The 26836-nt window shown below is 36.9% G+C and overlaps 2 protein-coding genes across 4 annotated transcripts in view; one reads left to right on the plus strand and one right to left on the minus strand.

Annotated features, from left to right (window-relative positions):
* Positions 1-255: 255 nt before the first annotated feature.
* On the minus strand, positions 256-8398 carry las1l (LAS1 like ribosome biogenesis factor). Of its 2 annotated transcripts, XM_048187198.1 has the most exons (14): positions 8294-8398; positions 8025-8201; positions 6727-6852; positions 6563-6632; positions 6400-6481; positions 6114-6281; positions 5410-5456; positions 4889-4998; positions 4717-4802; positions 4425-4628; positions 3566-3701; positions 3166-3482; positions 954-1104; positions 256-769 (listed from the first exon to the last, which is right to left on the minus strand). In XM_048187198.1, the coding sequence occupies exons 2-14, from the start codon at positions 8168-8170 to the stop codon at positions 673-675; spliced, it is 1740 nt and encodes a 579-aa protein (XP_048043155.1). In that variant the 5' UTR covers positions 8171-8201; positions 8294-8398; the 3' UTR covers positions 256-672. The 2 variants fall into 2 exon arrangements, with proteins under 2 accessions (XP_048043155.1, XP_048043154.1); XM_048187197.1 differs by having other exon boundaries at positions 8025-8358.
* Positions 8399-9495: 1097 nt separating this feature from the next.
* The window catches only part of msna (moesin a), a 32433-nt gene continuing 15092 nt past the window's right edge, over positions 9496-26836 (plus strand). The window contains exons 1-5 of one of the 2 annotated variants that reach the window (XM_048187195.1): positions 9496-9859; positions 22289-22372; positions 25080-25175; positions 25894-26016; positions 26237-26388. In XM_048187195.1, coding sequence (XP_048043152.1) covers positions 9848-9859; positions 22289-22372; positions 25080-25175; positions 25894-26016; positions 26237-26388 — 467 coding nt within the window. In that variant the 5' untranslated portion in view covers positions 9496-9847. Of the gene's footprint in view, positions 9860-22288; positions 22373-25079; positions 25176-25893; positions 26017-26236; positions 26389-26836 lie in introns of those variants that run through there. The other variant, XM_048187196.1, reaches the window with a different exon arrangement.

Here is a 26836-nt window from a genome sequence, read left to right on the forward strand (position 1 = left end):
GTAAGTAACTATAACAATAATATGTGAGTTAAGACCACCAAATTGTACTGCTACTGGTTTACTTCAGCCCATTTCAGAACGGATTGTCACAATGTAGTGCGAGTCTATGCAAAGAAGCAGATGTTTAGGATGTGTAGTCAGTCATAACGGAAGCCAATACCAAGGAGGTTTAGGTAGCAAAAACAGCTATTTTAGTGCAGGCAAACTGGGCTAGTATGGTAAGTGGATCTTGAGAAATGGAATAAAACAGATGAGTACACAATAAAAAAATGAAGTTTATTTGGCAACTTTGTGTTCAAAAATAATGTAATTTACAACATTTCTCAAACAGCACCAACTTCTTCATTAGAACCTTGTGAGACATTGCTCATGGGAGTTTCACTTCCGGATGGTTTGAATAGACGCCACGAGCTAAACTGCAGTCTGGACTGTAACTGTAATGATACTCAAGTAAGACAAACATGAATTACAAAACAAAAACAGCTTCATGTTTCCAATTGTGCAGTACACAACAGCATCATGTCAGAGACAAAAGTAGAAGAGAGACTGGATGTGAGTGTGTTTAGAAGAGCCTCAGTCCAGCTTAGCCCTCAAGTGTTTGTTTTTAACATGACAGGGTTCATATTTCAGGGTTGGTGGTTCAGTATCTTCAGGCTATTGAGTATCTGAGTGTTAGAACAGTTTGAGTCCAGCTTTGAGTTTGCTCAAATCACTGTGAGTCCAAAGCAGCCCATCAGATCCACTGGCACCTCTGGTCTGAAGGGGAACACTGTGGATAAAAATGCACTTTTATGAAAATCAAATTAAAATAATAGCCATAACAGGGTTCTGTTTCAAATAAATGCAGCCACAACATGTTCCAAACTCCTAGTTAAAGAATTCTACCTTTTAGTTGTAGTTGAATTTAAGCCTAAACAATTTATTAAGTCTGTACATTGAGTACACCTCCTCACCTCCTGTTGCCATGGTGCTGAGGGAGTTGATCTAGCTCCACCTGCTGGTCAAACACAGTAAATGTAGAATAAGACTCCACCATCAAACAGGAGGGGTCTTCTGGTTGTCCTGGAACCTTTCCTAGTGGGTACTGTTTCCAAGGGACTTTATCTGATTGGACACAGAAACATCAGATTTAAAGGTGCCCTAGAACATTTTTTTTAAAGATGTAATATAAGTCTAAGGTGTCCCCTGAATGTGTCTGTGAAGTTTCAGCTCAAAATACCCCATAGATTTTTTTTAAATTCATTTCTTTAACTGCCTATTTTGGGGCATAATTAGAAATGAGCTGAATCAGGGTGTGTGGCCCTTTAAATCTCATGCTCCACGCCCCAAGAGCTCACGCTTGCCTTAAACAACATAAAAAAAGTTCAAATAGCTAATATAACCCTCAAAGTGGATCTTTACAAAGTGTTCGTCATGCAGCATGTCTAATCGCGTAAGTACAGTGTTTATTTTGATGTTTACATTGATTCTGAATGAGTTTGAGGCTATGCTCCGTGGCTAACGGCTAATGCTACACTGCTGGAGAGATTTATAAAGAATGAAGTTGTGTTTATGCATTATACAGACTGCAAGTGTTTAAAAATGAAAATAGCGACGGCTCTTGTCTCCGTGAATACAGTAATAAACGATGGTAACTTTAACCACATTTAACAGTACATTAGCAACATGCTAACGAAACATTTAGAAAGACAATTTACAAATATCACTAAAAATATCATGTTATCATGAATCATGTCAGTTACTATTGCTCCATCTGCCATTTTTTTTTATTGTCTTTGCTTGCTTACCTAGTCTGATTATTCATCTGTGCACATCCAAACGTTTTGCCCTTGTCTAATGCCTTTCATAATGTTGGGAACATGGGCTGGCATATGCAAATATTGGGGGCGTACACCCCGACTGTTATGTTAAGATTCGCCTGTTTTTCTGAGGTCTTTTAAACAAATGAGATTTACATAAAAAGGAGGAAACAATGGAGTTTGAGACTCACTGTATGTCTTTTCCATGTACTGAACTCTTGATATTTAACTATGCTGAGGAAAATTCAATTTTTGAATCTAGGGCACCTTTAACTCAAACCAAATCATTCAAGATCGTCTCAGGATTTATTACTAGTTTACGAACTACATCTACTTAAGGTGCAAAATAAGGTGCCCTCAGTTCTCAGTAATTAGCCAGATGTTAGAAGGGGCAGGGTTTTGAGTTGTCATTCACATTGAACACCCACTGACATAACTTGTGCTAGTTCTTCTATATATGTGTGTGTGTGTGTGTGTGTGTGTGTGTGTGTATATATGTGTGTGTGTGTGTGTGTGTGTGTGTGTGTGTGTGTGTGTGTGTGTGTGTGTGTGTGTGTGTGTGTGTGTGTGTGTGTGTGTGTGTACACATCACACGTCATCAGCAGTGTTGGGTAAGTTACTCTAAAAAAAAGATTAATTACTAGCTACTAATTACATCTTCAACAGTGTAATTAGATTACTCACTAATTATTCTTATTTGTCTGTGTGCAAGGATTATGTGATTGCTGCTATTGTAACAATTTCCTGCGAAGGATTAATAAAGTATCTATCTATCTATCTATCTATCTATCTATCTATCTATCTATCTATCTATCTATCTATCTATCTATCTAATGTACTAGCATAGCATACAGATAGTTTTAAGATTCTTCATTTTGTTATCTGCCATATATTTATTTTTATTTCAGTTTTGGTTTTAGTAGTTTTAGTACTTTAACTTTTTATATCCGTTAGTTGCTAAGGTAAATTTCATTTAAGTTTTTTAAATCTAATATTTGTATTTTAGATTTAAAATTGTATTCTATTCCAGTTTTATTTCAATTAAAGAATTTAAAGTTAAAATTAAAGTTTTTTAATAGTTTTAGCTAACACTGAAGTACAATGGAAGAAAATGGGTATTTGACAGGGCTCCAGACTGTGACCCCCCCCAAAAAAAAAACTTTAATTAAAAATCTCGTCACTATTGGCAATGGGTGGTAAAATGTATATGTACGTAATATGTCAGTTTCATGAATAAATGATTCTTTTAATTTTGGTTCGGGCTCGTACAATTGACCTACACACTAAACTGCAATTAAAAAAAATATTATCATAAAAAAAAGGGAATATTTTACAAAAAAAGCTGTTAAGGGTCTGTAAGTGTTACCTGTGCACACGCTCCATGGTGATCCTCGTAATGCAGAGTTTCTCTCTTGCACAGCCTCTGGGCTTAGCTTTTCCTGGAGCTCCTCTGTAGGCGGAGCCTGCAATGATCCGGGGGTGTGGTTAGATGAGTGCGTGTCTCTGTTCTGTGAGGCATTACTCTTGAGTCTCTCCTGGAGGTTCTGTAGGGTGTACACTGGCTGAGGAGGGTCTGAGGGTTCAGAGGAGTTTCTATGGTAACCCTGTGTGTAAATGCTGCAGAGCTGAAGCAGGTTCCGCTGAGCGTCTTGTGGGAGGGGCTTATCCATGTCACTGAATATCCTTAAAAGGCAAGAAGTAAGATTAGATTAGTTACCTTCACCCACGCTGTGTGTGTAAATATGTGTGCAAAAATACACACTCACTGTCGCAGAAGGAACGGTGTTGCTGGGCATGGTGCGTTCACACATGCAGAAATCAGATTCTGCCATGGAAACTGCAATCTGTTCACAAAGATCCTTTCTTTTGATATTTTTAGTTTCTTGTGAGCCTTCAATTCACCTGCCACATACATACACAGATAAGAACACACTTTTGAAAAACAATATCATCCACTAAGCTATGCATGCACAAATCTGCATACAAATGTTTTCACGATCAAATGATTTACCAATATCTTTTGATCTAAAATCTATTCTAAATTTATGAAAAAAAATGTAGGAACAACTCAAACCTCTCACACTCAAATATCTCGTAGGGGGGGGACTAATAATCATGATGAGATTAAATTTTATACACAGATATTTCATGTTAAATATACTCCATCATATACAGTGAAAGAGTCTAATGAGAGTCTGTTATATAAATATGAAAAAACCCATACAAATATTAGTGAATGAGACCCAATTAGTTAGTTTTTCAAATGGTAAAACAATAGATAAACTGTTCAAAATAAGGCAAAAAGTTTTTGGACACTTTCTGGCATTTGATTATTTCAACGGATCAGGTTTTCACAAAAATGTTATGTTATGTTTAAGTCAATATATAAAATGTTTGAGAAGTTTATCAAATAAAATTTTGCATATTATTTAAAAAAAATCTGAATAATTATCGTTGACCCAAATTAGATGCTCTTATAATCAGAGTAAAACAGACTAAAATTAGGGTATCTGAGTGACAAAAGAGTTTTAAAATTAACACTGCATTCACTTTTAGTGTGGCTTAAATGTCCAAAAACCTTTTCAGAGTAACTGTATATACTATCACAGGCACCCAGATTCATACATTTGCTGTTGCAGAGTAAAATTTCGGAGATCCAGGAGGCAATGTAGTAAGTCCTGTGACTGGACGGCTCGTTAGAAAGCTCAGCGAATAGTTTGTCAAGGATCAGATTTATAAAGATGGATGAATTCAGGACCTTCAAGCACGGCAACCAGAAGTGCAAGAACACTCGAGGAAGACAAGGGGCGAACTTGTCGACAGAGTCTTCTACAGAGAGAGAGAGAGATAAAGAGAGGCAAATTGAATTTGTGTCAGCAAATTACTGCTTTATAAACAAAATGTTGTGTATTTGTACCTGAGGGGTCAATATCCAAAGACTCCAGTTGTTCAGCAGTGGGAATAAGGAATCCATCATGCATTAAAACATCAGCAAAGATGTCTCTGCAACACAGAACAGATGGCAATGAGACACATACTCTTTAACATATCAGAAATAAAGACTTGCTCACTCGAACACATGCACACACCTGGCCTCTGTGGCAAAGTGTTTGATCTGTGTCAGGATCCAGCTGAGATCAGCACTGGCATCCGGCCACACGCCATGCTGCCCTCCCTGCTTTGCCAGCTCTTCGTACGTCTGCCAAACACACCAAAACAATGGGCACACATTATTAACATCTAAACTAGAAACTATTTACATTAGAAAAAGAAACAATCCTACCAAACATCAATAGTTATAACCTACTAAATGTTTTATTATTGAAGTATAGCTTATGTCTATCCCACAGACCAACAATGTAGTTATACATATACCAAAAACATTTAGGTTTCGCCTACTGTTTAAGAATTCAATGTATTCATACATTATACTAATTTGATATACTTTTTGCATATTATTTAGAACAGGGAAGTAGGCATATTCGGAGCCGCTCCAACACTTGACAAGTCTCTGTGCCAGAAACACAAGCTCATACTGCCCTCTGCTGTTTTAAGTTGGGATATTATACACAATGTTATATTTGTCCTGTATATTTGTATATATACTTACCTGAAACTGTTCCTGTTCATAAGAGATGAGCAGTTCTCTGACTTTTTCTGAAAGGTAGAGAACAAGCAGGGAACTAATATTTAACTGTCTGATACTGTTGATTAGAATAAAATATACAATATATCATCAGTAAAAACAGTAATATTGTGAAAAAGTATTACAATGTAGAATAAATTCTATTGAATTCTATAGAATTTTCAGCAATTATTACTCCAGTCTTCATGATCCATCAGATATCATTCTAATATGCTGATTTGGAGCTGCTTCATTTTTTTTTTTTTTTTTAACTGTCAGGCATTTTGTGTGAGGCATGAATAGCACGATCAAAAGTATTTATTTGAAACAGAATTCTTTTATAACATTATAAATGTCTTTACTGTCATTTTGATCAATTTAATGTGGCATTGCTGTGTAAAAGTATTTTACAACTTTGTTGAATCTGAACAAAGCTATAATGCTTTGCATTTTAAGTGATTAGAAAATCTCTTTATACAGTACAAAGGTATTTAGTATTTTTTATGCATTTTGTCTTTTTTATATATAATTATTGATTTTTTCAGCCATGTTCCAGTTACTGAGCTGTAAGTATAGCATGAAAAAGTCTAATCAGTCTGTCATTTTCCCTCCCTGTAGTTCCACATCTCTCTCCTTTCTGACAAAAACACCCAACCAAAAGGGATTTTTATGTGTAAAAGGACACTCACTGTGTGCCTCAATCTCTGTCTGTCTGATGAGTAGATCTCTCTCATGTCTTTTAACAATCTCCTCTTCGTCCTCATCTTCTGATAAAGAGTTCCAGTTCTCTGTCAGCTGACTGCCCATCTGGCGAGACCAGTACTCTTGATGCAACCAGTCCAGCACAAATTCACAACCTGAAGAACACAAACAAACATAAACACTACAATAACATACACAGCAAATAGAGAAGTGAAAGCATGAACTAATCTAACTTTTAAAGCGTTTGCATGTGTGTAAGGGAAAAAGCATCACCTTTTCGGCACCACTTTAGAGATGGAAGTCCGCGGTGTGTCAGATCATGTCTGAGGTTTACCACCCACTCTGGTATATTTATCTGTCAGAGAGACAAACTGTCAGCAAACTGCAGTTAAAGCAGATTATGAAAAATGTTCATCCAAGTTGATGTGTGACTTACATTTCTGGCTAACCTTCGCAAGGGTCTGGCGACTTTTCTCTGTTGCCGTTCTGTGATGAGATTAACAAACCTGAAACACATCATACTCGATCAGTCATGTTAACTCCGGGAAAGTCAAATGCACTGGTTTGTATGCTTTAAATGCACTTGGATGATAAACATACCGAACCAGCGCCATGCCATAGAGCAGCACAAGATCACTGGCCTCCAGCTGACCCATGCTGTCCAGCACCTGACATCGGACCAGGTCTGCGGTGCTGTCCACGGCCACCGGAGTGCTTTGCCCGAACCTTAGGTAACAGAGAGCAAGTCAGAGACAACACTCCACCCGGTCCTAATCATCTAGTTTAAATTGAAAGCTTGAAAAACAGTTTGAGAAAACATAAGTAAACAATAAAAAATTAAACTATTTTACATAAATAATTTGAATAAAATAAAACAACTGATTAAATAAACTGATAAAACAATAATTAATACATTGATCATATGGGGGGGGGGGGGGATCTAAAAGAGTTGAACATGTCAGCGCAGATTAAATTTAAATTTAATAATCTTAGGAAACCTGTGAAAATAATGCACAGATGTATTAAAACTGAAGAATTTGTATGATCAACTTGCAGTTCTGTCATGACAACTCTCGGAGTGTTTGCATGGTAATGGATATGACAATGTAGATATATTTGGTCTTGGCGGAATAGATCTGCTACTCTGCTGCTGCTTTATTGCTGCTGTTGATTATTGCTGCTGCAGAGCAAGTACAGGACTTGCTACTGCCAATATATACATGACACGCTGCTTTGAGCAAGTAAGACATGCTGCTGCTGTACAATATAGCGTACATGAATAACCGTAGCAGATCTATACAGGTGGAGCTGGGGAAGGTGGAGGGTTTCTGAAGCACGCTGCGCTGCTAAGCAATGCCAACTCATGTATTTAAAGATTAAGCACGCAAGCTCATTGGCTACCAATACAGCAGGAACCAATCATCTGTGACCTATAGATAATGATGCGATAATTAGCAGGTTGTGTTAAAAGGACCTATTAGCCTGCCCATTAGAGTTTCATGCCAGAACTTTGTATTTAGGAGTAATCAGTCATACTTTTTGAATTCATATTAGACCAATCTACATTTTTATGTAATTGACTTTTAAAAGTAATGACCAGTCTTGAAGAAAAAAGCAGATTTCTAACTTGTATGCAGTTTATGCAACGGGCCACAGGACAAAAACCCAAATATTACAATTATATATCAGATTTTGAATACAGCCAATGTAATCTATTTTAGGAACCTCAGAATTTGTTGTAGTTGTACACTATTTTAAGGAGAATTTAAACACATTTTAGCACATTTGCAGAACAGGAAAATCGTGATACAAGAGACGAAACATCAGATGTCACGTGACACACGCCAATCTCTAAAACGGTATCACTCTCACAACAACCCTATTCCTGACCACCGTACCTGCCCTTCCACGCAGAGATCCTGTGCAGCGCGTGTTTCTGCAGCGCGGGCTCTTTGGAGTACAAATACTCCATCACATGCTCGAACTCTGCTTTGTTCATCCAGGCCATGACGTGACGCGTCTTCCCCATCGTTTTCTTCTTCATCGTCAGATCGTAGATTGTATGCTTCCGATTGCTATAGTATTAGGACCCGCAGAGGGTAAAATAAGACTGTGCAGCTAGAGTCGTAAAATATGAAATATACGATTCATGTAAATCTAATGTTACCCGAACACATCACTGTGCTACGCCCCGCCAGCGGTGCGGCAGGTTAAACATTCCCCTTGAACAAGTGATGAACAATGGTTCCGTACGTACCAACCAGTACTCTTTCTAAAAACAGAGAGCTGGGAATTATAATTCTTGCATTAGAAATGATTGCTATAGGTGTAACGTTAGCCTAATGCAATAAAGAACAGTTTACTCAAACTCTTGGTAGGTGGAAATTATTATTCAGTATTAGTACAATGCTGATGAACACGATCAGCCATTTTCAATCAAAGCAGCCCCATTAAACCTCCAGCTCTTCTGATAAAACCCAGTCCTATTTTGATATCACACATTGAAACGGAGAGATTAGTTCAACTCTTCATAAAGCATCTCATTAACTTTTAGCACGAACAAAATGTTACATGCTGCTACTGTTTTTGGACCTGCTACCATGGTACATGAATTTATTATCACTGTGTATATCAAAGTAACGCAGTATTACATATGACGCCTTTACTTTACCACCACAATACAGTAGGTTATATTATCCTCCGATGAGTATCTATATGAGATATTTACAATTTACCATGTTTAGGGATTTTTTTTTTTTTTTTAAATATTCATTTATTTATACATTTAAATATTATCTTATGGCAATTAGGTTACATGCCACTGAATATAACAACATCTAAATACAATTGGTGTGCATTTGTTTAAAGAGGATCCGTTTAATTTAATAAGATTACATTACAAAATGGTCTAAACCATGAGGCTCACTCTAAAAATCAAATAAAGACATTTAAAAAATAATCAATAGTCATAATAAAGAAAGGATAGTCTAATTCTAAAGTTCACGTCTAATTATATGTTACAAAAAATGCTCAACTTTTTTCAGTACAAGTTTTATAGGCCTATAAGAAAGTGTTTGTTGTTCATGAAGAGTCTCACTTCTTTAGAGAGAGAAAAAAAAACCCTAAAATTTAGTTTTTTTCAACATTGAGACAAATTGCATAGCACGATATTGTCCTTTCTCCATATAAAGTCTCGCTGTTCCTCAAATGAAACGCATTTCCCGTACCAAACTCTGCCACTTAACAGAGGAAGCCAAGACGGGCTTGGAATTTCTGGGGAAAATTACGTCACTGTTGGAATTGTGTGGGATACCCCCACCTCGCATTCCCAGAGCGCGCGCGTCTGTGGTACTTTACACAAAGCGGCAGCAGCGAATAACGGGGCCTGTGCGAATCCGGGCGGAGTTTAGTCAGACTCGCTTTGGTGTGCCTTCATCGGCTGGGCTGGGTGTGGTTTTCAAAACTCAGTTCCGTTAGCAGGAAATCGACTCTAGGACCACCACCAGTACTTCTTTGAGCGACAAAGACGCAGTGAAAAGTGAAACTTTGTCTTCGGGATCTGGAAGAAATTTGAGGAGAAGCTTTTCCACACGGGCGGTGACGGTTGTTCACTCTTGCGCGTGGACATCAGCCGATGGGAAAAAGTTTGGCTTTTTGCTGACTTCATTTTATTAGTTCAGTTTGTGACACATCCGTGAGAGAAGAGACAAAAACAGACAAAATGCCGAAAACGGTGAGTACTCATGAGAAATGGAAGCCATTGTTTTGAGTTCGTACGGTAGCGAACAAAACTGGGCAGAGATTTCAGTGTTTTTTTTTAAAAAAGCTGCGCATTTTTGGTGAAACAGGAGACAGTAGCGACGCGTAGGCGCTCGAGAGGGGCGAGGATGATCTTTCTCTTGCTAGCATTTTTGCCAGTTGCTAGTTCCCGCGGATAAACAGTAGGCCATGAGCAAGGCACTATTTATGGCAAGAATTAATTCTTTGGACAATGACGGTCGTTCATCCGACCCGAACGCACCGAAGAATAACTTGTTGCGTTGCTAATTAAAATGACGGTTTCTCTAATACTTTATCTGTACGTTGCATTTTATGAGGAATTGTTTAGACCTGTGAAGTTAGCAATGTTTTTCCTAAACCATTTTATACTAACAGACTTATCTCTGGCAGTGGCGTTTTGTGTTGTATAGGGGCTGAACCGTTACTCGGTGACAACCTGACAACCCCCTCCCTTTCCAAATCCGATTGGCTTTCCATCAAAGTTGCCTTGAATAGACCGTGTCCAGCGCTGATGAGGATTTTGATTCATCCCAGTCATTTGAATGTTTTGAACGCTTTCACAGAAAGACTTTTCAGATTCGTTCACTGACTGTTTAAGATGCATCATTGGGCCAGTAGATGGCAACAAGAACGTCTTTTGTGTTACGAGTGAGTCTTTGAATCAGAATTCAACCGATTCCTTAAAGTCGTAACATCTTTTATTAAAGGATTAGTTCACTTGCAAATTAAAATTCCCTGATAATTTACTCACCCCCATGTTATCCAAGATGTTCATGTCTTTCTTTCTTCAGTCAAAAAGAAAATTAAAGGTTTTTGATGAAAACATTTCAGGATTTTTCTCCATATAGTGGACTTCAATGGAGCCCAAACGGTTGAAGGTTAAAATTACAGTTTACAGCGACCCCAGACGAGAAATAAGGGTCTTATCTAGATAAACCATCGCTCATTTTCTAAAAAAAATAAAAAATAAACATTTTATAAACTTTAACCATAAATGCTCATCTTGAACTAGCTCTCCTCTAATTTGAATTCCACCACTGCTGTATTACTGCCCTCCTCAGGTCAAAGTTTGAACTAGATTGTCATATACAATATGCTAGTGCAATTGTTGAACAATTAGTTCAAACTTTGACCTGTGGAGGGCAGTAATACACTTAGCAGCATTTACACTGCCGGATTTCAAATAGAGAAGAAGAGAGTTAGTTCAAAATGAGCATTTATTGTTAAAACGTATAGGAGTTTTTTTTTTTTTTTTTTTTTTTTTTTTTTTTTTTTAGAAAATGAGATATGGTTTCTCTAGATAAGACCCTTATTTCTCGTCTGGGGTCGCTGTAAACTGTAATTTTGACCTTCAACCATTTAGGCTCCACTGAAGTTCACTATATGGAGAAAATTCCTGAAATGTTTTCATCAAAAACCTTAATTTCTTTTCAACTGACATGGGGGTGAGTAAATTATCAGGAAATTTTAATTTGAAAGTGAGCTAATCTTTTAACGTTTCAGTGTCTGCACATTTACTAAGAGATTCAGGAAAGAGATTCAAGCTTCATTAAGTGTTTCCTTTACAAATGATTACAAAATATTTTTTTTCCCCAATAAACAAAGTTTAGTGAAGGTTGAGTCCAACAAATATTTCATAAGGGACGTGCTTAAATGATCAAGAAAAAATTTTAATTAATGTCTGTGGTCATTTGTGATTCTGTTTTCTAGAACCATGAAAGAGAACCAAACTGAATGAACCAAAGTGAATGAGAACAGTGGAAAGATTCATTTAAACCGATTCACGTGTTCACTTCACTGTAAAGTCATCAAGAAAACAAAATTGACAATTTTTGCAGTATTTATTATAAATAAATAATTTATCTGTGCACATCTTTTATTTTTTATTTTTTAAATTCATGTGGCCTTGTAATATTTAATCGGATTAATTTCCTCTTCTCTTTCTCTTTCTCTTTCTCTTTCTCTTCTCTTCTCTTCTCTTCTCTTCTCTTCTCTTCTCTTCTCTTCTCTTCTCTTCTCTTCTCTGATAACTCATTTACTGGTACAAGAGTAGGACAGCCAAAATGGTCGACTTTAAAATGATTGATGATTGGATAGTTGTTTTTTGCTATTGCTGTGATCTTCATGTGAGTGACACAGGTTGTCCGCCTGTGCACCGATAAACACGTCATCAAAGAAGAGAAGAGATGTTGTTGCAAGAGGGAATTATTTTGATTAAATAATGTGAGGGCACATGAATTGGAAAAAAAATTATGAGCACAGTAAATCATTTCTAAAAAAAATTGCAATGTTCCATTTATTAAAAAAAAAAAAAAAAAGGCACGTTTTTTATCTGCTTGATAAGTGATCTGGGACTAAAAAAAACTTGAGGCCTGTCAGAAGTGACTGGTCCAGCATTTTTGGAGCTCGCCTGTCACTAGGGAGGACCAGACGAGCTCATGGCGCAATCTTAGACAATTTTCCATGCCAAGGCGTGGTGCTCACTCAAATAGAGAAGAAAAACTTTTTTTTTTTTTTTTTTTTTTTTTTTTGGTTACACCTCACAATTAATGAATCATTGTTTAGGTAAAGATTTTATTTAAGACTACAGATCAACAGTAGGATAGAGGCACTCATCTTTATGTAGCTTAAGTTTGTAGCGCAAGCAATTTTTTTTTCCTCGGTGAAATACAGTTCAGTGTTTTTAGTGTTAGTAGTTATACACTAGTACTGCATGAGTCATAAAATTACAAATATTCAAAATAACCCCTGACAAAAAAGTACCACGGACATGTGCTATGGTCTCGGGCTTGTACCATACTATTCTTTGAAAAGTACTATGTAAATACCCAAATGCAACAATAATCTTTTTAAACATGCTAATGAACTGAAACAGAATTTTAGATTCTTGGCCCTTTTTGTTCATCCACACATAAATCTGAGTGTTTTAATCATTAAAACATTAGATAGTGACTTTATGATGAAAGTTATTATAAAGTGTTAAGAAACATTATATATTGCTCAACAGATCAGTAGTTGATGTGCATGAGAATGTATGAATTAAAGATTCATGAGACTTTAATGCATCTGAAGCTTTTTTTATACATTATATACTGTAAGAATTTGAGAAATAATGTTTGTCAGTTTATTAGCATGTTTACAAGGCATTAGACATTTGAGTGCTGATATTGTGCTTAAGCTCAGTTTAATTGAAAGATTCTTTTCTCAAAATGGCTCAATCACACCCTTACATGTTAGCTTACATGTAGCTTATAGTTAGTTTCCTTTTTATCTGTCATGTTCGGAGTGAAGGGAAACTCCACTGAGCGTGAATATAGAAGTTAGCCGGATGTAATATCAGAGCTGTTAGGCTGAAAGAACAGAGCAGGTACATGACACTATAATGAAGAGTGTCGGTGTGGTTGTGTGGCAGACTGCTGCAAACTAGATACTGCTTGCTGCACACTAGATTTTCTGCAATAGATTGATTTTTATGATAACGGAAATCAGTCTAGTATAAGTAAATGTGTTTTTGCTTGTCATTGGGGACATCAGATTAATTTTTAGAGGTTTGGATCTGCGTATGGAATCGTATTGGACTGCAAAATGAGTCAGAACTTTTTTTGGTCGTTATTTTAGACTCCTGCAAGTCCAAGTGTCTCTTTCCGATAATGACTCAAGGTTTCTGTGCTTACACTGTGCTTACATCACTTCCTGTTGAACGTTTCCTGTTCGGGGCCAGCTAGGCTTGACGCTGCCGCTCAGTACCTTATTTGGAGTTTCACAGAACTACGGCGTGCGCGCACATACACCCTCACACACACAGCTTTGTGTAGTGAGCATGGGCCCCTTTTCCGCTGAAGATTTCTGTTGCCCAGAATGCAGCTGTGTATCACAGCTAATGTACTAAAATGGCCTCTTTTAGGATCAGCACACTCCTCTCTCTCCTTCCCTTCACTTATATGTATTCACATATATGCATTTATCTCCAGTCATCAGTTCCTCTCAGTGTAACGAGTGGGAGTTTTGTGACCCCTGTACGTTCAGGTCACAAGGAGTGTGCAGGCGAGAAGTGAGGGACTTATAAAGTTCAACTATAATCCATTTGTAGACTTTTTTTTTTTTTTTTTTTTTTTTAAACAGTTTTGTGTAAATGTATAGCCTGCTCTGCTTTTTGAATCAGAAGTTTGTATACATGACCATTAAAAAGTTGGAGGTGGTAATGTTTTTGGAAAAAGTCTCGTTCATCAAGGATGCATTTATTTGATCAAAATTACAGTAAAATCAGTAATACTGTGAAATGTTATTACATTTAAAATAACTGTTTTCTATTGTAATATATTTTAAAATGTAATTTTATTTCTGTGATGGCATAGCTACATTTTCTGGACTGTACTTGGTCATATCCGCTTTGCCATCCTATATTTTAAGTTTTGGTTTAATTAATTCTGTTGACAAAAGTACACAAACTGTCTAAAGGCAGGAACACACCAAGCCGACGGTCGGCCGTCGAGCAGTTTTTCTGCGTCGGCCGACTGAGTTGGTCCTCGTCGGCCTTTTTTGGCCGATTCGAAATGTTGAATCGCCGTTGGAGCTCGTCGGTCCGTCGGGCCATCTGATCATTCTGATTGGCTGCTCAGCTACTGCCGCCTGCTGTTTCGGAAAGGCATTTCATCTCACGCAGGCGCAGAACTGACGTGCTGCTTGGCCGTCGGCTGTTTAGCGTCGGTTTGGTGTGTCAGGGCAACTTTGGACACAGACGCTGCCGAAGTGAGCCAACCCCGCAGTCTGCTTTCATCTCCACTAGTTTGTCGGCGTCGGCTTGGTGTGTTCTGGCCTTAATGTCCAGACCATAAGACCTCTATCTGATTTAGAACCACAGAGATGATCCAGAACCTTTTGAATTACACGTAACAATTTACGCAATGTAACCTGTAGACTTGAGCATTATTTTCCTAAATATACTGCTTAAATCTTATTCTTGACTTTGTTCTAAATGACCAAATCATGAAGTCAGAAGGGGGTTGGAGGTCTCTGAAGTTAATCCATCTACTTTGCACATACCAGACACACACACACACACACACACACACACACACACACACACACACACACACACACACACACACACACACACACACACACACACACACACACACACACACACACACACACTCTCACTCAGATTAATGATCTTTAATAAGGTATAGCTCCAGGAGGGTTTGAGGGGAAAGTTCTAGAATTTGTTGAACAGTTCACATCTCGATGGAGGAAAACTGCAGCATTGAACGACATCTGACTTCAAACCTAATGTGAGTTGAACTGTGTGCGTGGATGTTTTGTAAAGTAAAGAAATACAAATAGATTGCTGAATTAAAATAGTTAAGTAAATTTGCAAGTGGTTTTGGAGTGTCACATGAAAAGCTTTACAGCTTTGAGCATGATGTTTTGTATAGGACTATTATGTAAATGCAAAATACTGGTGTCAGTTTTTTTCTGCATTTTATTTTTAAAGAACTTCCACTTCAGAGTAAATGAGCTGTATTCATTTACCGGCAGAAGCCTTTGGTGTAGCTTTAAGGGCCTTGATTATTTAACCAACTGGAGTGTCTTCTATTTAAATGTGTCTTTGCAAGATAGCCCATTGTTAAAAATGGAGAGACATTTTGATTTCAAATTCATATTCTCTTAAATTCACATTGGATTTAGTTACAGATACCCTGAGGCTGTGTGTGTTTCTGTTTATTTCAGCATTGGAACAACTGCATTGGAAGTTTGTGCTGTTTGTGTAAATGCATAGAAGTGTGTCTGTAAGTCGGATTTCAAGAGGGAGATTTGACCCTGCAGTAAAAGATGCTGGTCAAGTAATTCATGTAAATTTAATTCATGAGTATTGCTGTTCTCTGCAATATGGAAGTTCTGAAGTTCCTGTTTAATATCTACTAATTGTACAAATATTATGCTGTTATTTTATAGTTTGTAACAAACTCTAGCAAAGAAGGATCTTGAGATAAACGTATGCAGTTTACATAGATTTAAAAATGAAAAAGTTGTGTGCATTTTTGGACTTTTTTTTTTTTTTTTTTTTTTTTTTTTTTTTTTTTTTAGAAAACAAAAAGGTTCTATCTACAAAAGAGTATGAAATGCAAAAACTCAGAATGCAGATAGAACCTTATAATTCCAATGTGGTGAATTATCGGCAGCGTTATTGATGTCTCCATTGATCACTTTTCCATTTTAGACATGGATAAACGTGTGGGCAAACATGCATTAAATTTACAAAGTCAGATGAGGATTAACCACAGATGCACTCGGATTCTGCTGTCTCAATTTTTTGGGTGGAAGTATTGTAGAGTCATTGTGTTAAATTGCACAACCAAAGGAGGGGGAGCGAGTGAGCGAAACAAAGAGTTTGACTTTCACCACCATAGTTAGTTTGTGGTGTCAGTTAACTGAGGGTAACGGTAGAATAAACACACAAATATACAGCGGCTATTAGCTTTTCATCTCCCCTCATCTGCCTGATATAAACAGCAGCCATTTTGTCCTTGTTTGAGTACATTTTCAGGTCTACAGACTGTGTGTTTGTGTGTGTGTGTAAACGGGATAAAAACAGTGTCAAAATTGTGCCAAGTGTTCTACACTATATTGGATTTGAGAATGAAAACTTGTGCCATTTAGTTCAAATATTTGTTCTAATTAGCCTTTTCAGTGGAATACTTAATTTAATGGCTTGTTTTGATTTCAAGTGTTTTTGTAGGATTCAGCGTGTGGGCTTGCTAATTGATATTGCTATTTGTTTGAGAAATACGAGTCATTGTTTGCCAATTCTTGGCTCTGTCGTAGCTCATGATTAGCATTTTTGCTACTTCCCAAAGTAACTTGCACATTAACTGATCCTAGTCTTAGTGAGCAGCCTTGATGTCTACTGCATAGGCTGCTACCTTTTAAAGGTTTAGTTCACTTTCAAATGAAAATTACCCCAAGCTTTACTCTAGGAATGGGTGGTATCTTATCGTTTTCGATATACCGTTGAAAATTCTCCTCACGATAAAAATTTGTCTCATCGCGATAATAACAATAAGTCTAGTGGAGTGCACTCCAGTGTGGCAGCAGAGCGTGAGTTCAGTCTCCAGAATAAAATATCATACTTAATACACTTCTGCTAATGCAAGGATTTTGTGTTTGTATTTTTTTTCCCACACCAAGCCACGCCCCTCAATAACCCCCTCCCCCATAACCAAAGCCCCGCCCCCAAAATCTCACTCTAAGCTGAACTCAAAAGTTGGCAGCCCTGCTCGCGACCCGTGACAACTGTTCAAGATGAAAACTGAAGTCTTTGTTCAACTTTCTTTTCATAATATAAATAAATGCATAGCCTAGGCCTATTTGCTTGTCCTGTAAGTTTGTGAATAAAAATGAAAATGTGGACGAAATCAGAAGCTATTAAATGTGTTATTAAAATATAAAAATTAAAATGATGGGTAATTTTGATTATGACAGATTTTTTACTGTCGGTCAAAATGACGGACTACGTCATTGGTATCGTTATCACAATAAATACCTGAAATTATTGTGATACATTTTTTAGGCCATATTGCCCATCCCTACTTTACTCACCCTCAAGCCATCCTAGGTGTATATAACGTTCTTCTTTATGATGAACACAATCAGAGTTATATTAATAAATATTCTGATGCATCCGAGCTTTAAAATGGCAGTGAGTGATACCAACGATACTTTCCGTATTCAACTTACGAAAAAAGGGAACTGGCGTCGCGTCAGTTAAGCCTTAACCGTAAGTTGAATAGGGAAGGCGTAGGACGTAGCATTAGCTTTCTCATTTGCGAGAGTTTTACAATTTCTTCGTAAGTTGAATGCGGAAGGCTTTTTTTTTTTTTTTTACTACACAAACTAATCAGACTTTATTAACCCCCCCCCCATGTCATGTACACCTAGGATGGCTCATAATTTGAAACACTAATTAGTTAGCAACAACTTTGCATGTCACAGAAAATGCACTGCTCAAAAGAATGCAACAGTGCCTGCCTGCCCACGTTTTCAGCAGTCTTGGTTCTGGAAGTATTTTGCGCATTTAATTTTTCCCATAGGAATTTTTAAAAAAGTCTTCAGTAAAAAGCTAGCTGTGAACTGAACTAACCAACTATATGGTGAATCACATTACAAACTTTGATGTAAAGCAAAAAATCAGACTTTATCTAATTCAGGGCTTTAATGAGGGATAAAACTACAATTTACATAAAGTAAAATGATGGATAAATATAAAACTATTGATTTAAGATGTTGACTGTATAGAAACAGTATATATCTATATAGTATAACAGTATATATCTACATCATTCACAGTGCTTCATAGGATTGGGTGATCAGTGCAGAGCATTTTTGGCACAATTTACTTGTCGCTGTTCTCTGATTAGTGGAGATTTCTCTACAGAATCATGGGTAATATACTGTATTTTTCACTAGGAATTCTGCTTTTAAACGCAATAATCTAAAAATAAGTTGCAGTAATGTAGGCTGGCATCTTTAACATAGATGCAAACTCCTCACCTTTCAGTGAGAACTCACCTTTTTGAGATCAAAATAGGTCACCAATGGGATTTGCATGGATCCAATGAGAAAATGTTTTTATGGGGAGGGTGGGGGTCTTACAAGGGTACATGTGAACTTACAAGGGTAAATAAAGAACTGGTTGTTTCAGTAAGTACTGTACAATGTTTCCTTTACTCTTTACTTTAAAATTACTATGTCTATAATGGGTAATATTTTATGTATATGAGGTCTGAGATGTGGCAAACAGTATGTCAAATCAGTATATATAGTCTTAAATATCCTGCATAGCACTTCGTCTTTTATAACATGAGATTTTAACCAAATGTTGATTTTTGGTAAAATGTTGCAACAATATGTTAATTTTTTTCATGAAAAATTACAGTTTTGGACATATAGGGTAATAAGAAATAACTACAAATGAGCATGTAAGGCAAATAACTTTTAAAAAATCCGTGCCCCGCCCCACACAATGTTCTCACCTCTTTCCCCCCTTACCTGTTTGCATCCCTGCTTCAACTAAAGCATCAACTATCGATGTAACAGCCTTGTAGCAGTAGTTTATATTTTAAAAACAAGTTATCTTTCAAAATGAATTCCCCAATGGAGAAAATAAATGTGATTTTTATTTCTGGAACCTGACCGTTGCACTCTATACTGTTTGAAGTTAGCATGTTGTTAAATCTAATAACCTGAAACACTAATAAGTATATACATGGCACACAAATATTGGGTAAAATAATTCTACCAATTCTAACAATGTCTTCTATATTTTTCAGTATTCAGTAAAAGTATTTTTAATCTACCTTTCTCTGATATCATCAACTATCTTGGATTATTTTTTTTGTCACAGGACTACATTTTGGAACAGAGCTACATGTTGGCTTGCTTTATTGAAATTGCTTTTTTAAAAGTGCAAATACTATGTTTAGCCTATTCTTTATTGGTTCTTTGGGTAAGTGTGTGAGTATTATTGTTCTGTGTGTATGTGAGGGCGTCTGAGTGAAGTCAGGGTGATTGTTCTAAGAATAGAACCTCTGGCGGGTCCACTGTGAAGACCACACCCATCACACACACACCCTGACCAGGCAGAACTATGTATTTTTAGTTCCTGTTTCATGAAGCCATGAACTATTTTTATTCTGTGAATCCACATCAGGATTGAGAGAGTCCATTAACCGACCGATACACCGTTTCACACTGTCTCTCTCTCTCTCACTCACACACACACACACACACACACACACACACACACACACACACACACACACACACACACACACACACACACACACACACACACACACACACACACACACACACACACACACACACACACACACACACACACACACACACACACACCCCCCAGCCATTAATGATAGAGGGGGAGGGAGGGAGAGAGAGCGAGAGCGAGATTTGTTATTTAGAGGCTTGTGTTTATGAAATGAACTCTCCCAGACCCAGAGAGGAGTAGAAGAGGAAAGAGCAGAAAAGTCATAAAGTCGTTGGGAAAGCTCTGCTTGTTCTTTTTGTTCCAACTGGCTGATGTAAGCCTGTGAAACGGCAGAACAAGAACACACACACACACACACACACACACACACACACACACACACACACACACACACACACACACACACACACACACACACACACACACACACACACACACACACACACACACACACAAATGCTAAAATGAAATGAATCACCTCATACTAAAGTCATTCCAAGAGTGCTTGATAGTTACCAACAGAGACGCATTCCGATAATGCAAACTCTGACACGCACACAACGCACCTGGGTTTCAAAAAATGCGGTTTCACAACCTGCTCTTGTTTCACAATTGTGTTCTCAATACCTAATAGTCTGTTGTAATATTCTGAAGCACCAAAACATCTGACATTTAATAGAGATAACAGCTTATTGTGTGCATATAAGAAAATCAGAATATATGTGAATATGAAGTTGTGTGTAGAAATACAACTTCAAAGAGTAGTGTGTATAGTCAAGTACATGGAGGTGAGGAAGTGTGGATATGAAAGAATGAGGGACTTTTGTGGATATTAGTAAGGGGACTGTTTATATTTGTGTAGTTAGTAAAGGAACATGTGGATGTAAAGCAGGCCATAAACACCATTGAAATTGAGAGGGACCCATTAGTTAGATACAGCCAAATTGCTGCCCATCATTACACATTGCACTGCATGTTGTTAGGATTAGGATGATAAAAAGTTTGAAAACATAAACTTTCTTCTCAAGTCCAGACTGTAATTTTTGCCACTTTTCACTGAAAATAGTGGTCTCTGCCATAGCTATCAAATCTGATTTGTGCTTTTCTTTGTCACGATCGTTTACAGGACGCACAAGAATCAAAGTCATTTGGCATCACTGATGTGCAAATGTATGTTGAGCTCTTAAAGAGTCTCAGCACATGAACACTGTTCTGCCTCACAGACAGCTGCTAGATAAAGTAGGATATTATGGCTGAGCTGTGGCTAAATTGAGCTGTTTATCTCTTGCGCACAGTCAAAGCCGGTTAACAGTCTTTAGTCCAGTAGAAGAGCTTTATGTGGACCACATCAATCAGACTAAAATACGTATTTTGACCTATTTGTTCTCTTAATGTTTCACAGGTGTCCATATTTCATAGACATTTTCACAGAAAAGTAGTTAAGAGTGAAATAAAGCGAATAACAATTGGCTGACTTTATTTGGATAACTGTGAAATAGACAGAAGCTGCATTGTACTGAGAATTATCCCTCTGACTGATGTTATTAATAGGAGGTGTGGTCCGATTGGTTGTAATTGTATAGTGAGAAGAAGTGAGGTGCATTGCTTAATGTGTCTCCATGGTTACTGGAGGTGTGGTCATCTGCATCCTGTGGGGTGGAGGTGGAGATGGGGTGAGAGAGACGAAGAAAGGGGGGATATCTTTTCCATTCATCCCTCTTGCTGTTTCCTTCAATTGTTTTTATCTTATCCAGACTTCCAGAGCACAATCAATCATGTTAAAATAGCAAGCCACACTTTGGAGCATAGATTTACACACAAACACACACATAATACTCTAAGCATGCATGCTCACACACATCTAAGTGCAAACAGACACATAATGCCTCTTTTAGAGTTCTCTGTGATAAGGATTCAAGCCTTTTCTAACTATTAAAGCTGTTTAAGCAGCTGTCCATCAAAAAGAGGGATGTAATTATTAATTTTTTTTGCTTATGCTTTTACATTAAATAATCAATTAAACAATTCTGATTTTGTTGTGAATAAACTTGTGTTTTTGTTTGAACACATTGAATGCATTTTCATTGTATTATATACTTCTGTTAAATAAAATTTTGGAGTTGTTAGATTTTACATGTTTTTAAAGAAGTTTCTCATGCACAATAAATGCTGCATTTACTTGATCAAACATACAGTAATATTGAAAATTTGTATTATTACATTTTAAAATGTAATCTCTTCCTGTGATGGCACCCAGTCATTACTCTAGTCTTCAGTGTCACATGATCCTTCAGAAACTATTCTAATATGCTGATTTGGTGCTCAAGGAACATTTCTCATGATCACAGTTAAAAACGTTGTGCTGCTTAATATTTTTTTCAGGATTCTTTGAATAGAAAGTTCAAAAGAGCAACATTGATTTGAAACAGAAATATTTTGTAGCATCATAAATGTCTATTTTGATCATTTTAATGCATTCTTGCTGATCCCCAAACATTTAAACAGTATTGTATGTGGTATGCTCTATGTAATGCCTGTCTTCATTCATTCATTCATTCATTCATTAATATTTATTTATTATTTATTTATTTTCAGATCAGTGTTCGTGTGACTACGATGGATGCAGAGCTGGAGTTTGCCATCCAACCCAGCACTACAGGGAAACAGTTATTCGACCAGGTGTGTGTGTGTGTGTGTGTGTGTGTGAACTTGTTGCTACCTTTTCTTTTTAGAATTTAAGAACCAACTTTCTTCTTGGTAGCCCCGTTCGCACTGAGATCTCATTGGTTCAAAATCCTGCTCATCATAATTGTATATTTAAATATCTGTGAATATTTCACTTTCAGTTATGAACAGATGAATTTTCTGGCAGTGGAAACTAGGTTAAGACAGTGTCAGAGAAGCTGTGTGTGTTTAGTTTAAGAACTAAAAAAACCTTCTTGTGAGGGAATTCTTCCTTCTTCCACCCTTCCTCTTTCTGACTCTGCTTCTTCCTCATGCTGTAATTCTGTACAATCCCCTCTTCCTCACTCTTAGTCACTCTGTCCATCACACCCATGAAGTCACCCTTTCTTAAACTTGATAATAGGCAGCTTTGTTCCTGAGCAACCTTTAATTTCTCTCTCACACTCTCTCTCTCTCTCTCTCTCTCTCTCTCTCACACACACACACACACACACACACACACACACACACTCTCACACACACACACACACTCACACTCACACTCATTCTTCAGGCAGTTGTGTAGGTTGAGTTCTTTTTTTTTTTTTTTTTTGCAGGATTTAGTCTTCAGTTTGAGCAGAGAGTTTGGGATTAGAAGGATTCGGGTTGACATGATACCAAAGCTTTAGAAGTCAATACCAGTACCACTGAAATCATCTTTCATGCCACAGCAAAAAAAAAAAAAAAAAAAACTATTATTTTAAATGTAATTAAATGTTGAACATTTTTAAATATAAAATAAAAGTATTAATATTATCAAATGAAATTACAGCGATGGCCTTCGAGTGTATTTCAATGAATTATTTGTTTTTAGTTTCTCAGTTATTTACATTTTTAGTGTTCAGACAAGTATTTAATCTAGACAAATTAACAGTCAGCAATAAAGGTCTATTAGTATGCATGAACACTGCTTAGAGCACAAATTCATTATTTTTACACGCATCTAATAATTTGTCCCATCTGTTTACATTCTCTTAAGGCTGACTGTATGCTGCCACTCAAAAGTTTGGGGTCAGTAAGGTTTTTTATTTAAAGGAATTAATACTTTTATTGTGTGTATTTACATTAATGTCACAAATAGCTATTTCATCAAAAAAGTGAATGAGTGTTTGAAAGCAACAGCCTATTCGTCAGTCTTAGCACTGATATGAAATTGGGGTTAAACTTTTACTTTTACTGCAGAATTACTTAGTACTGAATTGTTGGCATTTTTCTAAAATCCCTAGTTTCTGTGGTACTTTAGTGTGTGGTTGTTTTTAAATATAATTGAATATATGTTCTAGTAGTGTGTAGCTATCCAACTTCCTGTTAATTGTCCTAAAACCTTTCTGCTAACCATCCAGCAGTGCAGACAGCATGATGTTATATTCAAAAGAGACTGAACATAGCGTCATTCTCTGTTTACAAATCATATATAAACACAGCTTCCTCCTCACTATTTTCTCTTTCTCCGCATTTACTTATCACTCTCTCTTTCTCTCATTCACTTTCTTTCTCTGCCTCTGTTTAACTTGCATTATTTTCAGACACAATACAGTCTGACCAGTCCAGTAGTGAGCCAGCTTTTCACAACTCACATTTTCCATTGCTGTCTGTCTCACACACCCTCTTGACTGTGAATAATGTAGGTCTTCTCTGCATATGTCAGCACATTCATAGCATCTCTTGAGCATCTCACTCCTGCTTTAAAGCTAAATACACATGGTAGTGATTAAATCCATGAACATTTGGCCGCCAGGAGGTGCTGTTTAACCTTCTTACTGAAGGTTAAATCCAATACGCTATTAAAACATCTCTGTTGTTAATTGATTGTGAAACTAGTTCACTGACTTATTTATTTATTTGTTTGTTTTTTCAAAAAACTTGGCTAAATAAAAAGTGCATTAAAATACTTCTTTTTTTCATGTCCATAAAGGGGAATTGGCCACATTCACACAGCAACAGAATACGGTTGTCAGTCCTGTATTTGAGTCCTTAATACGGTTTTGTTCCCACAGGTTAAGTTATTTACGGGAGTGACAACTGCTTTCTACAATCATTCTATAAACTCGCACCTGTAAATTAAATTTTCAGGACTCACAACCACATTCTCGGAAAACCTGCACTGTGTGAACATTGCAAGAGAGCTTCTCTGCGCTGTGCAAACTCGCGTCTACTGTGTTGCGTGTTTTCTTGTGTGGTTTCACTTTCAGTAACTAACAGTGACAGAGATATGACCTGTCTATCATCTGAAAGTCTTAGATCCAGTCATTATTCTGCTCCCGTCAGTTTTGTGTTCTACGTGCGACTCAAATATATTTAAGATATTACTTTGGTCACCGTTGCTATGGTTACTAGTAAGAGAATACGGGCTTGAATCCTGTTGCACGTTCATACAGACAGTATTCGAGATGCTTCTAGAAGTTGCTGTCTGAATGGGACATTTTTTTTTAGTCACACCTGTAAGTAAATGCGGTTGTCAGTACCAAAAACTGACTGTGTGAACCTTTTTCAGGTCTCTCTATTACAGATAGCTAGATAAATCATTCTTTGCTTTTCCACATTCTATGAACTTGTAATATCTTTGAGTGGATGCATGTACTATGAGTGTGTGAAAATGCTATTTTATTTAATGTCTCTTTATTTAATCATGGTTTTTAAGATATGCGTGTCTGTTTTATAGGTTGTGAAAACCATTGGATTAAGGGAGGTGTGGTTTTTTGGACTGCAGTACCAGGACACCAAAGGCTTTTCCACCTGGCTTAAACTCAACAAGAAGGTATGTGTTTATACATACAGCTGGTTTTTAGTGTCCCATTAGCACCAGGGTTAATTTTTTTTAAAAACATCTACATTTTTTGTCATGTTTTTTTTTTTTCTTGAATTTTTTTTTTTTTTCATCATGTTGTTTTCATTTGTTAATTTCACTCTGATGGCATATAAGTTTAGTAAAAAAAAATAACAATTCAGTTGATCATAATAATGTGCATAACTTATGTAAATATCAAACTGCAACAGGCCAAACTTTCCAACATTTAAAAAAAAAAAAAAAAAAAAAAAAAAAAGTTTATCTGTCTTCAACATTTACCGACATTAACAAATGACAACATGTGAACGTGTCCTCCCTGTTTACATTAGCTCATAAAATGCAGTATATAACGGATTTGAGATTATCTTCATTATCGTTGACAAAAAAAGCACTGTCAACAAACACTTTCATCAGTAATATTGCTGACAAAATTTAGCTGATTAGTACTTTCTTGTGAAACCTGCAGTTGTCAGCCTTTTTCAGACTTCGAGTTTTCTTAGTAACACGTCTCAATAATTTGACCCCATGTGTATCTCAGAAAGTGTCATTAATAAAAAAAAAAATACATGGAAAGGCAATGAAAGGTCAGTTAATTTGTTCTGAAGAAACAGATGATTGATGCTGACAGGCAGGTGGAATTAATGACCGTCAAACCAAAAGTAATTCTTGTTTATTACTTGTTGCGTAGGTTACGGCTCAAGATGTCCGCAAGGAGAGTCCTTTGCTGTTTAAATTCAGAGCAAAGTTTTACCCCGAAGATGTTTCTGAGGAGCTGATTCAAGAGGCAACTCAAAGACTCTTCTTCCTTCAGGTTTGTGCATGCTTGTGTCTTTAAATGTTTGCATTAGTGGACTGTCTAGGGATGGATTTGATTTAATCTAAATTAATGCTGGATCTTGTAAAGTGATAATGTGATATTGCACAATCTGGTGGTCAGTGAAGGAATTTACCAGCAACAGGTCTACTCACAGTACAGGCTAACATTAAAGCATTCCTTTCTTTTAAAACCTTCCATTGTTGGTTGGTTTCAGGTGAAAGAGGGGATCCTGAACGATGATATCTACTGCCCCCCGGAGACTGCAGTGTTGCTGGCGTCTTATGCAGTGCAGGCCAAATACACGGACTACAACAAAGATGTTCACACTCCTGGATACCTGTCCAGTGAGAAACTGCTCCCACAGAGGTGTGTATATGCAGATATTTTAGTACCAGTGTCAACTGGTGCTTTACCAGAGTGGGGAAGCACAGATGATTGACTGGTGTATTTTGATCTGTTTTCTTATGAGGTGCATGCAGTGTTTCTCCAAAGCATCGCTAAACATGAAATTATTTAAAGGAAATAATATAGCTTAGAACTGATTTAATGACCGTATGATGAACTGTACAATATTTACAAATGGCAATAGACAGCATTATGTTCAATAATTGTGTAAAGTTCATCAATTATGAAACGAGTTCAATTCATCTATAAAGCAGCTCTGTACCCAACAGGGTAACACTTTACTTGAAGGGGTGTGCATAAGACTGACATGACACATTCATAATCTCGACATGACACGTGTCATGAATATGAAGGAGGTTTTATGCATGTTTATGACAACTGTCATTAAATGTCATTCGCTCAATTATGT

The sequence above is a fragment of the Megalobrama amblycephala genome, linkage group LG4 (assembly GCF_018812025.1).
Source record: "Megalobrama amblycephala isolate DHTTF-2021 linkage group LG4, ASM1881202v1, whole genome shotgun sequence".
NCBI classification, from domain to species: domain Eukaryota; kingdom Metazoa; phylum Chordata; class Actinopteri; order Cypriniformes; family Xenocyprididae; genus Megalobrama; species Megalobrama amblycephala.